The sequence below is a fragment of the Mustelus asterias genome, chromosome 6 (assembly GCF_964213995.1).
Source record: "Mustelus asterias chromosome 6, sMusAst1.hap1.1, whole genome shotgun sequence".
Taxonomy (NCBI): domain Eukaryota; kingdom Metazoa; phylum Chordata; class Chondrichthyes; order Carcharhiniformes; family Triakidae; genus Mustelus; species Mustelus asterias.
This window is the reverse complement of record NC_135806.1, coordinates 54,521,934-54,537,288: the sequence shown is the minus strand read 5'-3', so window position 1 is coordinate 54,537,288 and position 15,355 is coordinate 54,521,934. Positions and strand designations below refer to the sequence as shown.

At 44.1% G+C, this 15,355-nt stretch overlaps 1 protein-coding gene across 1 annotated transcript in view; it reads right to left on the bottom strand.

The window, feature by feature from the left end:
• Window positions 1-15,355, bottom strand: part of slc12a2 (solute carrier family 12 member 2) — a 215,162-nt gene that overhangs the window by 17,896 nt on the left and 181,911 nt on the right. Inside the window, exons 21-25 of the mRNA XM_078214342.1 lie at window positions 8,361-8,408; window positions 6,540-6,662; window positions 6,260-6,371; window positions 3,183-3,269; window positions 2,808-2,943 (exon numbers count right to left, since the gene is read on the bottom strand). Of these exons, the coding sequence (XP_078070468.1) occupies window positions 2,808-2,943; window positions 3,183-3,269; window positions 6,260-6,371; window positions 6,540-6,662; window positions 8,361-8,408 (506 nt within the window). The remainder of the gene's footprint in view (window positions 1-2,807; window positions 2,944-3,182; window positions 3,270-6,259; window positions 6,372-6,539; window positions 6,663-8,360; window positions 8,409-15,355) is intronic.

Below are 15,355 nucleotides of genomic sequence, written 5' to 3'. Positions count from 1 at the left end.
GCCAGGAGACCTTCAGCCCAGAATGAATAGTTTTGCTTGTTTGCAGAATTCTCTTATCACTAGGATTCCTCCCCTCTGGCTGGTCATTTACTCTCTCTAGATCTTCTCTTTGGAAATTGGCAGTATGACATCAGGCAGTTTCTCTGCTCCCTTCATTCACTCTAACCTACCTTGCTCCAAATGAACAGCGCTCTGTTCTGACCTGACCCACTGCTGTTCACCAAGTGACCTTCAACTAGCAAAGACAGAATGTTACCTCTGACAACAACAACTATCTCCCCGGACCATAACCTCACCAATGAACATCATGCCATTGTTTCCAATACTGTCAAAAGCCTGACATCATCAGCCTCCAACCTCAGATTCATCCTTCTCACCACGCTTCTACCTTGTTTCCAAGATACATAACCAGGACTAACCACCCTGCTCGACCTATTTCTGGCACGGTAGCACAGTGGTTAGCACTGCTGCTTCACAGCTCCAGGGTCCCGGGTTCGATTCCCGGCTCGGGTCACTGTCTGTGTGGAGTTTGCACATTCTCCTCGTGTCTGCGTGGGTTTCCTCCGGGTGCTCCGGTTTCCTCCCACAGTCCAAAGATGTGCGGGTTAGGTTGATTGGCCAGGTTAAAAATTGTCCCTTAGAGTCCTGGGATGCGTAGGTTAGAGGGATTAGCGGGTAAAAATATGTGGGGGTAGGGCCTGGGTGGGATTGTGGTCGGTGCAGACTCGATGGGCCGAATGGCCTCCTTCTGCACTGTAGGGTTTCTATGTTTCTATTTTGCAGCCTGCTCATACACCACAGAGCTGATTTCTTCCTATATTCACATTTCTTTTCCCTTTTCCAATATCTTTCTACCTGCACCTGTAATTCTTCTGATTTTTTCTGTCATTTTAATCATTTTCAGTCTCCTTTTCACAATGGACATTCCCAATCCTTCTGCACACCTATCAACATATCCTGAGGTTGCTACTTAATACTTGGGTAGTTGCACAGCCAATTGCATCCACCATCACCCTCCTTCATTCAACTGAACTTGTACTCACATTGAATAACTTTTTTAAAAATTTCACTAACTTACTTCAATTAAAATATGTTGCTATATGTACCCTGTTGAGTATTAGCTATGGGTGTCTATTCACAGATACATGGAACAATTTTTCTTTCAGTCCAACTCAGGTCCCCTCCCTCCACTTTCCTACAGTATATTGAGGACTGTATTGGTGATTTCCTGGTCTTGCCTGGAGGTAGAAAATTACATCAACTTTGCTGAAAGGGTTGTGAATCTGTGGAATACCATACCCGAGAGGGTCGTGGATGCGACATTTGTTTAAGGCAGGGATTGATGGATTTTGGTCTCAGGAAATTAAGGGATATGGGGAATGGGCAGGAAAATGGAGTTGAAGCCCAACATCAGCCATGAGCATGTCAAATAGCAGAGTAGGATCAATGGGCGATATGGTTCACTCCTGCTTCTTGTTACTGATTTCTACCTTTCCCTCAACTTCAAACGGTCCATCTTAGACTCTTCTCTTTAAATCCTGGTCCTGAGTGTCTCTATTTCAGTGGGAAAGGCTGTCAACCAACATCTATTATAAACCCACAAACTCCCCAACTACCTTGACTATACATTCACCAACCTTTTTTTCTGCAAGGGCTCCATTACATTCTCCTACCTTCACCATTCTATCTATTCTGACCACGGCACCTTCCATGTCTTCCACTTTTCTCAACTGAGGAATCCCCCCACCTTGGTTGACAGGCCTTGGTCGTCTCTGATCCATTTCCCGAACCTCTGCTCCCATCTCCTTCCCTGTTTCCCCTTGTCCTCACCTTCAATACCCAACCTCCATTTTCAATAGATCATCCTCCACCATTTCCATTACCTCGGGCTCATTGCCACTAACACATCTTCCTCCTCTCCCCTCCGCCTTTGGCACTCTATCAGGACCATTCCCTCCTTGACACCCTAGTCCATTCCTCAATCACCTCTAACATCCCCTTCCCTTTCCACAGCACATTTCCATGCAAACAGAGGAGATGAAACATTGGTGCTCAAACACTCCTTCCAAGCAAATCAGCAACTTCAATTAGGGTAGACATCACAATCTATATTGTGAAAGACTAAACGCCGAGGGGATGATCGCTCTGTGGAGCAGCTCCGTTCAGGCTATAAGTGTGATTCCGAGATTCCAATTATTTGCATTTAAATTCTAGCCTCACTCTAGCCTTTGAATTAGCCTGACTCCCATTGTGAACTCTCTCTCCTTGGCCTCTTACATTTAATGAAGCTGAAGACAAGCATCTCATCTTTTGATTAGGCAATTTATAGCCTTTGGGCTCAAAACCAAATTCAATAATTTCAGATCATAACCTCTGACCTTATATTCTTCATAAGGCAGTTGTTAGTGATGACTGTTATTCTCATTTATCTCTGGATCGATCATCGTCTCCCTTTGCCTTCCACAATCATCCCTTTTATCATCTGATCTCTCCTGCCTTCCACCCTATCATAAACTTTCCCCAGTCACCCTTTTCACAGCCTCAGTACTTGCTTAAAACCTCTCACCATCTCCCAAGTGCCTCCATTTCTGATGAACGGTCATCGACCTGAAAAGCTATCTGTGTTTCTCTCTCCACAGATGCTGTCAGACCTTGACCGTTTCCAGCATTTTGCCTTGAATTATTATTGTAAACTTTGCTCTCGTGTTTCATTTTGCAGTTGTGTTTTTCCACCATGTGCTGAGAAGGCCAAGTCTAACTGACATGCTGGCAAAGAGGTTCAAAAAATTCTCTCAAAATGCAGAGACCTTCATTCTGTAGATCTCAAGCTCATTATCCGTGATCCTCCATGGTTCCTCCTCCTTCATTTTCTCAGATGCTTCTTGCTCTTTGTCATCCTCGTGAAGTCTGAATGGTTCAATCATTTCTTCAAAGGCTGCAATACTGTTTAATAAAAACAAATTCAGCAAACACTCGTGCAGCATTTTGATACAGTACTGACTGTATTCCAACGCCCACGGCCAGAAACTTCTACAGTCCAAAAAAACCACAAAATAACACATAGCTTATAATCACGAAAGGTCAGGAATTAGTTACTTCTTAATGCTTTCAGGGTGAGTAATTAATTACATGCCAAGGCTGTATGATCATCGTGACATATTTTAAAAATCAAATTCACTTACTTTTCTTTGCTTGGCTTTGTATTCATATCCCCGAGAACAGTAATGTCTGAATAATCTATCCTGAACTTGCTGAGTAAGGTGGCCATTCTGGAAGTTAATAATATTATTTAATTATTAACAGTATTTTTCATATTCAAGAGTGCAAAATAAGCTCCCCACATCACCACTTCATGAAAAATTCTACAGGCAATATTGTCGTCTATAATGCAACATAATGCCTGCGCCTGTTGCAATAGGGGGAATTGATGGCCAAGTGGATATGGCCTAGGAAGCTATTCAGTTTCAAAGACAACAAGGGATGGGCAATAAATGCTGGCTGGCTAAGACATCTCTCCTTGTTAGAGTTGTTTCAGAAAGTCTCTTAATGGAGTATCAATAACGTAACATGCAAGATATATTTATGCATGCAATACAGAAACTGGTAGCAAATGGTTGTTACCATGTTACCAACAATGTGGAGATGACAGCGTTGGATTGGGGTAGGCACAGTAAGAAGTCTCACAACACCAGGCTAAAGTCCAACAGGTTTATTTGGTAGCCTGAACTTTTAGAGCACTGCCCCTTCATCAGGTGAGACTCACCTGATGAACATAGAACATTACAGCACAGTACAGGCCCTTCGGCCCTCGATGTTGCGCCGACCAGTGAAACCAATCTAAAGCCCATCTAACCTGCACTATTCCAATATCATCCATATGTTTATCCAATAACCATTTGAATGCTCTTAATGTTGACGAGTCCACTACTGCTGCAGGCAGGGCATTCCACGCCCTTACTACTCTCTTGAGTAAAGAACCTACCTCTAACATCTGTCCTATATCTATCACCCCTCAATTTAAAGCTATGTCCCCTCGTGTTAGCCATCACCATCCGTGGAAAAAGGCTCTCACTATCCACCCTATCTAATCCTCTGATCATCTTGTATGCCTCTATTAAGTCACCTCTTAACCTTCTTCTCTCTAATGAAAACAACCTCAAGCCCCTCAGCCTTTCCTCATATGATTTTCCCACCATACCAGGCAACACCCTGGTAAATCTCCTCTGCACCCTTTCCAACACTTCCACATCCTTCCTATAATGTGGCGACTAGAACTGTACGCAATACTCCAAGTGCGGCCGCACCAGAGTTTTGTACAGTTGCAACATGACTTCCTGGCTCCGAAACTCAATCCCTCTACCAATAAAAGCTAACACACCGTACGCCTTCTTAACAACCCTATCAACCTGGATGCCAACGTTCAGGGATCTATGCACATGGACACCCAGATCCCTCTGTTCATCCACACTACCAAGTATCTTACCATTAGCCCAGTACTCTGTATTCCTGTTACTACTTCCAAAGTGAATCACCTCACACTTTTCCGCATTAAACTCCATTTGCCACCGCTCAGCCCAGCTCTGTAGCTTATCTATGTCCCTCTGTAACCTGCCACTTCCCTCCGCATTGTCTACAACTCCACCAACTTTAGTGTCATCCGCAAATTTACTAACCCATCCTTGTATGCCCTCATCCAGGTCATTAATAAAAATGACAAACAGCAGTGGCCCCAAAACAGATCCTTGCGGTACACCACTAGTAACTGAACTCCAGGATGAATATTTTCCATCAACCATCACCCTCTGTTTTCTTACAGCTAGCCAATTCCTGATCCAAACCACTAAATCACCCTCAATCCCATGTGTTCGTATTTTCTGCAAAAGCTTACCATGGGGAACCTTATCAAATGCTTTGCTGAAATCCATATACACCACATCAACCGCTTTACCCTCATCCACCTCTTTGGTCACCTTCTCAAAGAACTCAATAAGGTTTGTGAGGCACGACCTACCCTTCACAAAACCGTGCTGACTATCCCTAATCAAATTATTCCTTTCCAGGTGATTATAAATCCTATCTCTTATAATCCTTTCCAATACTTTGCCCACAACAGAAGTAAGGCTCACCGGTCTATAATTACCAGGGTTGTCCCTACTCCCCTTTTTGAACAAGGGGACAACATTTGCTATCCTCCAGTCTTCTGGCACTGTTTCAGTAGACAATGACGACCCAAAGATCAGAGCCAAAGGCTCTGCAATCTCCTCCCTAGCCTCCCAGAGAATCCTAGGATAAATCCCATCCGGCCCAGGGGACTTATCTATTTTTACCCTTTCCAGAATTGCTAACACCTCCTCCTTATGAACCTCAATCCCATCCAGTCCAACAGCCTGCATCTCAGTACTCCCCTCAACACTGTCCCTCGCCAGTGTGAATACGGACGAAAAATATTCATTTAGTGCCTCTCCTATCTCTTCAGACTCCATGCACAACTTCCCACTCCTGTCCTTGACTGGTCCTAATCTTACCCTGGTCATTCTTTTACTCCTGACATATCTATAGAAAGCTTTAGGGTTTTCCTTGATCCTACCTGCCAAAGACTTCTCATGTCCCCTCCTGGCTCTTCTTAACTCTTTCTTTAGGTTCTTCCTGGCTAACTTGTAGCTCTCAAGCTCCCTAACTGAGCCTTCACGTCTCATCTTTACATAAGTCTCCTTCTTCCTCTTCACAAGAGATTCAACCTCCTTAGTAAACCACGGTTCCCTCACACGTCTGCTTCCTCCCTGCCTGACAGGTACATATTTATCAAGGGCACGTAGTAGCTGTTCCTTGAACAAGTTCCACATTTCAATTGTGCTCATCCCCTGCAGTTTCCTTCCCCAACCTATGCCAGCTAAATCTCGCCTAATCGCATCATAATTTCCTTTCCTCCAGCTATAACTCTTGCCCTTTGGTATATACCTATCCTTTTTCATAGCTAAGGTAAACGTAATCGAATTGTGGTCACTGTCAAAGTGCAGTGACCAGCGTCCGATAGCTCGTGCTACCAAATAAACTTGTTGGATTTTAACCTGGTGTTGTGAGACTTCTTACAATGTTACCTACACACAGTATAAGTTCGCTCATAAAATTCACTTGATGTTTAGCCATACTCTCTAACGTACAAACAATTTAATGAAAATGGAACTAGCTGTTTACTATTCACACATCTGCAAACACACATAAAACTTTTAGTTTCGCCAAAATCATTAACATTACTCACGTTCGCCTGTCGTGGTCTATCCTGTTTATTTTTCCACCAATGAACACTCTGATCTTGCAATCTTTCCATTTTTTCTTCGTAGTGAGAAGATATGGGATAAGTAGCGTCAGGCCTATCAAAGCAAAAAACTGCTGTAGACATTTAACCAACCCAAAACTTTCTTTTCCAGCTCATTTCCAAAGTAGAACTTAGCAAACAAACAAGAGAGAGAACTGGAAATTATTGGCCAGTTTATTTGTACAATATAAGGAAATGAATTGCAGAACAAAACAAGTTATACCTCCATCATCAAAAAGCCACCAGACGTCAATCGTCCCTTTGCCTTGTTTCTTTTGGAAGCGAGAGCTGGCCTGGAGCAGCTTCTGATCAGTCATATTCATAGGCACAGATGGACCTTTAGCCTCTATAAAGTTTCACGCAAAATTAGGCACTTTTCCAAAGAAGCCAAGAGCATTGTAAGCAGCAATCAGAGTTTAACATGGCAAGTCATTTCACAAAGGAAAATATGGATTACAGAGTGTTTCAGAGAACCAGAAAGGTCCCCGAAATTAGCATTTCCTGCATTTTTTTTGATTGCCCTTTCTCAGGAAAAATAAAGTGACTGATCCAGGGAATTTTCTTTACATGACAAATGCATCTCTATGAATTTATTTTACCAGGTCCAACAAATTTTGCTCCCAAAACACTTCCCTTATTTCAGTCCCATCTCACATTTGCTCAATACCACTTTGTAAAGGGCAATTAGGGATGGCCTGACCAGCGAAGCCCACATCCCATGAAAAAATATTTTAAAAAAGCATTTCATTGCTTCCCCCCACCCCAAAAATTCTAACGTTAGCAAGTCATCCAAATATGCAAGCCTGCAGCAACTTTCTTTTATAAATTTCTCAAACGGCCCGATTATAAAAGGGCAGCTAGTGACTCTGGTTAAGTCTTGCAAGTGCCAACAAAATGCCATCACTACAAGTTTTTGCATTGATCTAATTTACTTCTATTAGGCATAACATTATTGCATTTTCTGGACCAAGATAGTTTTTTCTATGTTTTTCAATGAAACTATTTTTTTCAAAACAAGATTGCATACCAGACTTTCATTATCTTACTAAACTGGATTTCCATTTTTTGACACAGTTAGTAAATTCTTATTGTTAATAGGAATGGGTAAAGTATTTCTGGGTCAATTACCTACCATTGCTTGGAGGCACTAGAACTACAATTCACATTTCCATGCACTCAGGTACAGAATAAACAACCTCATTCCAGTGAAGGATACCACAGTAATGCTAAAACCTCATTGATGGTCCAATGAAAAAGAAAGGTGGACTCAGATAATATCAACAGCCCTGTAACCCCACACCGCGCCTGCCCAATATACACAGATAAAACACACTTTTCAACTTCCCCCTCCACCACCAACGCTTTGAAAAATAAATGGATAGGTTACACAAACTTTGCTGTATAGCTTGGAACACTATCCATGCTATATTGCAAACCACAAACACCAACAGAATGGACTGAGGAACACACAAGGCATCTTTAGCTTGGGTACAATTTAAATTGTAAGCAAAGCAAAAGGTAGCAACAAATACAAGTGCATATTAAATCAGTCAGTCTCTAAAAGAAAAAGAGGTTTCCATTTGAGTGTAGCCCTTTGTCATTCCTGATAAAGGGCTACACCTGAAAACATTAGTATATCTGCTTTTAGGTGCTGATTGAGCTGCTTCATATTTGGAATATTTTCTGTTTTTATTTCCAATACTCAAATCTTCCTTGTTAAGGCAAATTTTTGACAGCTATCATAGAACTTGTATTGAGCTGGCAGAGTTATTGGAGGTATTGAGAAACGTGCAACTGAAATGTTTAAGCTGGAACTTCACGGACTTTACAAAAAGGAATCAGCACCAGCTAATACAGGAGGGACACTGAGAAAAGGGAGTAGAGATTTAAAGCAAGATATATCTGAGGTATTCAAAGCAAAAGAAAACCTCACAAAATATGCAACGGTACAAAAAAAAAGACAAAATGAAAATTCTGGCTTCGAGCACAACTTAAATAATGATTTAGCAAATAATGAAATGAAAACAAAAGATGGGATGCCTGCCTTTTTTCAAGAGTGGCTGGGTTGACGCCTTTCCGTCATCTTCTTCATCTGCATTATGTTCAAAACAACCAATAAAGTAAAAGTTAACTTCAAATGCATCACTGGATGTAAACAAAGTAAACATTAATTAGTTGGTTTAGAATGCAATTAATGGTGAATTACGTTGTGAACATTAATTTAGTACTTGCAGGATGTAGAAAAAAACATGAGCGAACTAAAGTAATAGGCTTGATATTTAATTGTGCTGTATTATTTCGTTAACTCAGCCCAAACTCCAACCCTGTCCTGAAAATGTCTGTTTGCTCAGACAGCTATCAACTGATTTACAAGAGTTTGTTTATATCTGTGGTGGAGAAAATTTAATTGATCAAACCATTCAGTAACAGTAATCTTTGAATATCTTTTTGATAAACTTTTCCTCCCTCCATCACCAAATATTCCTCGTACTCTATTACAGGCAATGATCCAGACATGGATAAGGATTCACATTGACACCAATTTGTAAAAACATGGAGGGAGGCTGGTGGGCAGGAAGGCAGTGATCCAGACACGGATGAGGAACCACATTGACACCAATTTGACAAAAACATGGAGGAAGGTTGGGGGGCTGGAAAATAGGAGGAGGAAGACCAAGACATGCCATTCGTGCAAAGTCAGACAAACACAAGAAGACCCCTGCTGAAGACTGGTAGCTATTAGCCACGGACTTATCTTTTTTTTATCCCACTTATTTTTCCTTCTTTATCCCATCTCAACTCAAATGCTTGTTCTGGTACATACGTTATGTCAGATTACACCCCAAATACCCAGTGCTGAGGAAGTCATTTCTCCTCCTGCTCCATTTAATAGGGCTATACTATTATCGACACTGGTCGACCTCCCAGTCAGCCATTTTGTTCTATGCACAGTGTCAACGGACATGGAAATGTTCCAGTCAACCATAATCAGAATCTTGAGCACAACTTTTATCTTGAGTAAGTTAGTTGAAAATATTTATTTCTTTTTTTTTTTAAATCAGTTATGTTGAGATGGAAATAACAGAATGCAATCATTAATTTGTACAGGTGTATTGAGGAGATTCATGTCATGGCTGATAGAATGCAATATACGCTTCAGCTATTTAACCACTCTGGAAAAAATGGAGAGCCTGTAGCCATCTATAAAGGGAAGGTTTCACAGGGGTTTGATACACAATTCAGTCTGGTTTCAGCTAACACATTGGTTTGGAGCTTTCCACAATGATTATGCAAAAGGAAGCATTTCCTGCAATATCTGGCAGTACACACAATTATATTTACAAGGTACCTTGGAGTCTTGACATTTTCCTGTGTAACTACCAGCTTTTATTCAGAGTTTATTTCAAGATCCTCGGTAGACATTTTTTTGGAGTCTGCACATGACACCAGCATCCATTAAAGAAAGTTAGACCAGAGCACTGCTCATGATTTTCTCATGTGAAGACCTGGAAAATCTATCCTCTAGTCTCACCACATAGTAAACACCCATCAACTTTCTGAAAAATAACTGATGGCACTTTTTTAAAAATTAGCCATTAACTATGACAAACTGATACGTTTAATGGACATTTTTACAATTGAATGGAGGGGTGTTAAAAATGTATTTCCAACTTACTGATTTGTTATATGTAAACATCTTAAAACCACTTTATCTAGCATTACGAAGGCCAGGACTTTGCTGGAAAAGGACAATCTGTGGGAGCGGGTGCAAAAATCAGCATTCAACCCACCGACCTCAATGCCGGTTTCCACACTGTATTGCGCACTTCAGACATCATTCATTTTTCACCCACAGGCATCACACTGTGTCACTGGCATTTGATTCACTAGCCGAGCTGTCGCAACCTCAGAGCTCCTCAGCTCCTAAAGCCATGTTTAAAGGGTGCGTTCGCACAGTCTTTACTCTTTCACTCCGAGTCAGAGTCGTACAGTGCAGAAAAGGCCCTTCGGTCCATCGAATCTGCACCAACAATAACTATCACTGAAGTCACGCTAATCCCATGTTCCAGCACTTGTACCATATCCTTGAATGTTGATATTTCAAATGCTCACCCAAATACATTTGAAATGGTTGTAAGGTTTCCGGCCTCCACTACCTTCCCAGGCAGTGCATTTCAGATTCTCACCGCCCTCAGTGAAAAAGTATTTTCTCAAACCCCCTCTGAATCTCCTGCCCTTACCATAAAGCTATACCCCCTCGTGACTGACTCTCCCCCCACCCCGCGGGCAACCACAGGGAACAGCTGCTTCCGATTCACCCTGTCCACACCCCTCATAATCTTACACACCCCAATCATGTCTCCCTCAGCTTCTCTCCTCTGAAGAAAACAATCCAAACCTATTTAGTCTGACCAGGTAACATCCTGGTGAATCACCTCTGTACCCCCTCTGGTGCTATCACATCCTTCCTATAGTGAGGTGACCAGAGCTGCACACAGTACTCCAGCTGTGGCCTCACCAACGTTCTGAGCTTAAGCTCCACATAACAAATGGCATCCAAATTTACCGATGCTTCACTGAAGCTCAGTGGAAGCCCACAGCGATGTACTCTATCCCCACTCTGGCTGCGGGAGCCCCAGAAAGGTCACCCATCTAGCTTGAGAGGTGGTTGCAGCGGTGGTCAGTGCCAGCATCCAGCAAGAGATGTCAACCACACAGGACAGGAAGAGGATGACTGATTTCTTGATTCTGCTAGATTAAAGTCAACCATCTCAGTAGCCTTAACTCTCACACTCGGCCCATAACACATTCACAAGGAACTCACTCGCTGCCCCTCAAGGGACATCACCATTCACTTTCACACACCCTCACATCATTTGGCCTCATCTCCTCGGGAGCTTGCATCCTTATCCTGCTGATGGCACCACTTGCCACCCACATGCCAGGTATCCTTATGTGTCCTCACATACGTCTAGCTCACACCCTCTCCACCTGTTTTTACGCAGGACAAGCTGGCTCACAAGAAGGTGGAGGGGTCCCACACCAGTAGAGTAGCTAAAAACTAGCCAGAAAGCATGTGGATTGTGTCGGCGCTGACAGTGAGGTAAGTGGTACACACCCAAGCGATGACCCTACACTATAACATCCATCAGCCAACCATACTGTGAGTGATGTCTCCTGTTTAGCAGCCCCTGCCATGCACTAATCACCTCTCCTTTCTTTCTCAGCCAGCTCTGCAAAGTTCAAGGTCAGCCACGAGCCAGGCCATTGACTCCAGCCCTGACAAGAACTCAGATAAAGATTCTGAAAACAGCAACATTGAAGACCTGTCACAGTCCTCAACCACACTCTCCAACAATGCAGAGAGACACACCTTGATGGGACCTAGTTCTTGTGTAGCATCAGACTCAATCTGTGAGCACATTGCAAGGTCTGATCCACAGCAGATAGAGGCAGGGGCATCCCACATTGCCGGCACTTAGAGAATTGTGGAGGCCAAGGAATCTGCTGAGTCCAAGCCAGATGAAGAACCTCTGGATGCAGTCATAATCAGTTGCTGGAGCTCCAAAAGCAAGCTCCGGAACATTAGGAAGGAATGTGAGCAGCACTCCTCAGACTGCAAGGCACGAGGCAGGAGTCCATCCATCTTCAGTCTGAGGTGATTGTGCTGACATGGCAAAGCACTGAGGCCTACCAAATCTTACCAAATGGTGCCAAATCTTGCAAAAGTTGGCATGTGAGAGCAGATGCTTTGGCGCGTCAGTGACAGTGTTCTTGTTCATGTGTGGATAACACATGCAATGTCGATACACCTGGAGTCCCGTGTGGTGTCCACACATGACAGCTCTCCAGGGATCATCAGCTGCGTCCAGGGGAGGCCCCATTGGCTCCTGGTCTTCTTGGTTCAGCTCCTCTCTATGGCGAGCCAGGTGCCTCCATTGCATTCTTCCCCTGCTTCTCTCCAGCCTATAGGCAATACTGCAGACAGTGATAACACCAGGCTCCATCTTCATGATTGTCCCCTCACTGCAGTAACAAAGCAAGTAAGAAGTCTAACAACACCAGGTTAAAGTCCAACAGGTTTATTTGGTAGCAAAAGCCACAAAGCGCTCGCTGCTCCTTCATCAGGTCAGTGGGAGTTCTGTTCACAAACAGGGTATATAAAGACACAAACCCAATTTACAAAATAATGGTTGGAATGCAAGTCTTTACAGGTAATCAAGTCTTAAAGGTACAGACAATGTGAGTGGAGAGAGGGTTAAGCACAGGTTAAAGAGATATGTATTGTCTCCAGCCAGGACAGTTAGTGAGATTTTGCAAGCCCAGGCAAGTCGTGGGGGTTACAGATAGTGTGACATGAACCCAAGATCCTGGTTGAGGCCGTCCTCATGTGTGCGGAACTTGGCTATCAGTCTCTGCTCAGTGACTCTGCGTTGTCGTGTGTCGTGAAGGCCGCCTTGGAGAATGCTTACCGGAAGATCAGAGGCCGAATGCCCGTGACTGCTGAAGTGTTCCCCAACAGGAAGAGAACACTCTTGCCTGGTGATTGTTGAGCGGTGTTCATTCATCCGTTGTCATAGCTTCTGCATGGTCTCCCGAATGTACCATGCCTCGGGACATCCTTTCCTGCAGCTTATCAGGTAGACGACGTTGGGCGAGTTGCAAGTGCATGTACCATGTACCTGGTAGATGGTGTTCTCACGTGAGATGATGGCATCCATGTCGATGATCCGGCACGTCTTGCAGAGGTTGCTGTGGCAGGGTTGTGTGGTGTCGTGGTCACTGTTCTCCTGAAGACTGGGAAGTTTGCTGCGGACAATGGTCTGTTTGAGATTGTGTGGTTGTTTGAAGGCAAGAAGTGGGGGTGTGGGGATGGCCTTGGCGAGATGTTCGTCCTCATCAATGACATGGAGAAGATGTCGTAGCTTCGCTGTTCCGGGGAAATACTGGACGATGAAGGGTATTCTGTCCGTGTCCCGTGTTTGTCTTCTGAGGAGGTTGGTGCGGTTTTTCGCTGTGGCTCGTCGGAACTGTCGATCGATGAGTTGAGCACCATTTCCTGTTCTTATGAGAGCACCTTTCAGCGTCTGGAGGTGTCTATTGCGATCCTCCTCATCTGAGCAGATCCTATGTATACGGAGGGCTTGTCTGTAGGGGATGGCTTCTTTTAACGTGTTTAGGTTGGAAGCTGGAGAAGTGGAGCATCGTGAGGTTATCCATGGGCTTGAGGGACAGTGAAGTGCGGAGGTGACCGTCCTTAATGGAGATGCGTGTGTCCAAGAATGCAACTGATTCCAGAGAGTAGTCCATGGTGAGTCTGATGGTGGGATGGAACTTGTTGAAGTCATCATATAGTTGTTTCAGTGATTGTTCACCATGAGTCCAAAGGAAGAAAATGTCATCGATGTATCTAGTGTATAGCATCAGTTGAAGGTCCTGTGCAGTGAAGTGGTCTTGTTCGAACCTGTGCATGAAGATGTTGGCATATTGAGGTGCGAATTTGGTCCCCATGGCTGTTCCGTGTGTCTGGATGAAGAACTGGTCGTTGAAGATGAAGACATTGTGGTCCAGGATGAAGCGGATGAGTTGTAAAATTGCATCTGAAGATTGGCAGTTGTCGGCGTTGAGTACTGAGGCAGTTGCAGCAATGCTACCATTGTGGGGGATGCTGGTGTAGAGTGCCGAGACATCCATTGTGACCAGGAGTGCTCCTGGTTAAACAGCTCCATGTGTGCTGAGTTTCTGTAGGAAGTCCGTAGTGTCGCGACAAAAGCTGGGGGTTCTTTGTACAATGGGTTTCAGGATGCCCTTGACGTAGCCGGAGAGGTTCTCGCACAGGGTCCCATTGCCCGATACAATGGGACGGCCGGGTGTGTTTGCCTTGTGCATTTTCGGGAGGCAGTAGAGATATCCAACGCGGGGAGTATGTGGGATGAGAGCATGGAGGGTGCTCTGAAGGTCCGGATCAAAGGTATTGATCAGTCTGTTGAGTTGACGGGTGTGTTCTTTGGTCGGGTCTGCGAGTAACTGTCTGTAATGTTCCTCGTTGTTCAGTTGTAGGTAGACTTCTTTGCAGTAATCCATTCTGTTCAGTATGACTATGGCCCCTCCTTTGTCTGCTGGTTTGATGACAATGCTGCAGTTGGTCTTGAGAGCGCGGATGGTGTTGCATTGTGCTTGGGTGATGTTCGGGGCTGTCCACATCATGGCTACCAAAACAATACAGGAATCAGCAAATTGCTTTTCACTTTTGGTCAAGGGACCAACTGTGATTGTTGTCTCAAGAGCTCTTCACACACGCTGGAGTCCTGACCCCCAAAAAGAACCCAGCATGGGGAATGCATGAGTGTTCATAACTCCTCCCTACCAACCCCACACCCAACTGTGCCCCCCACAAGCTTGTTTAGTCACCCAAATGTTCTGCAGACGAGAAGAAGCTAGCAAATTTGAAGGCTATTCACAAGGGGAGCAATCATCGCCACTTTGAGGGATCAATGGTGCTTGAATGAGCATAACCCGTGCACGTCAACTGAGCAGTTGCTAACAAGTCTCAGCTGTGGCAGTGTCCTCCTTTTGGAAGTCACATTTCAGTTGGTTGTCCATTTAGTACCCCGCCCTCAAGTCACACATTTCTGTGCAACTTCCCCCAACCTGTCGGTCCCTTGCCCAGTGGAGCCATTGCCCTGTGGTCCCTTCCTTTACTTTTGGCTTGCCCTTCACTAGTGGAGCCCTTGCCCTGCAGCACAGTAAAAGCCACCCCCACCTTAACCCTAGTCTGGTCACTGTGGAGATTTGCTGTGAAATCTTGCACTGATCCTTGTTAGCTAACAATGTTGTACAAACAAACTAAGTCCCAAGCTAAGTTCAGGTTGCCAGCTGCACAGTATTGAAATCCTGTTTTGAAACAGAGTTCTAATTGCACACAGTCACGGAAGGAACAATTCCAGCAAGTAGCTTTTATAATGAGATCCAAATGTATCCTAATAACGTTCACAATGTTTGGTGGTGGGAAACACAGGCCGCCATTGATAGGTGAAG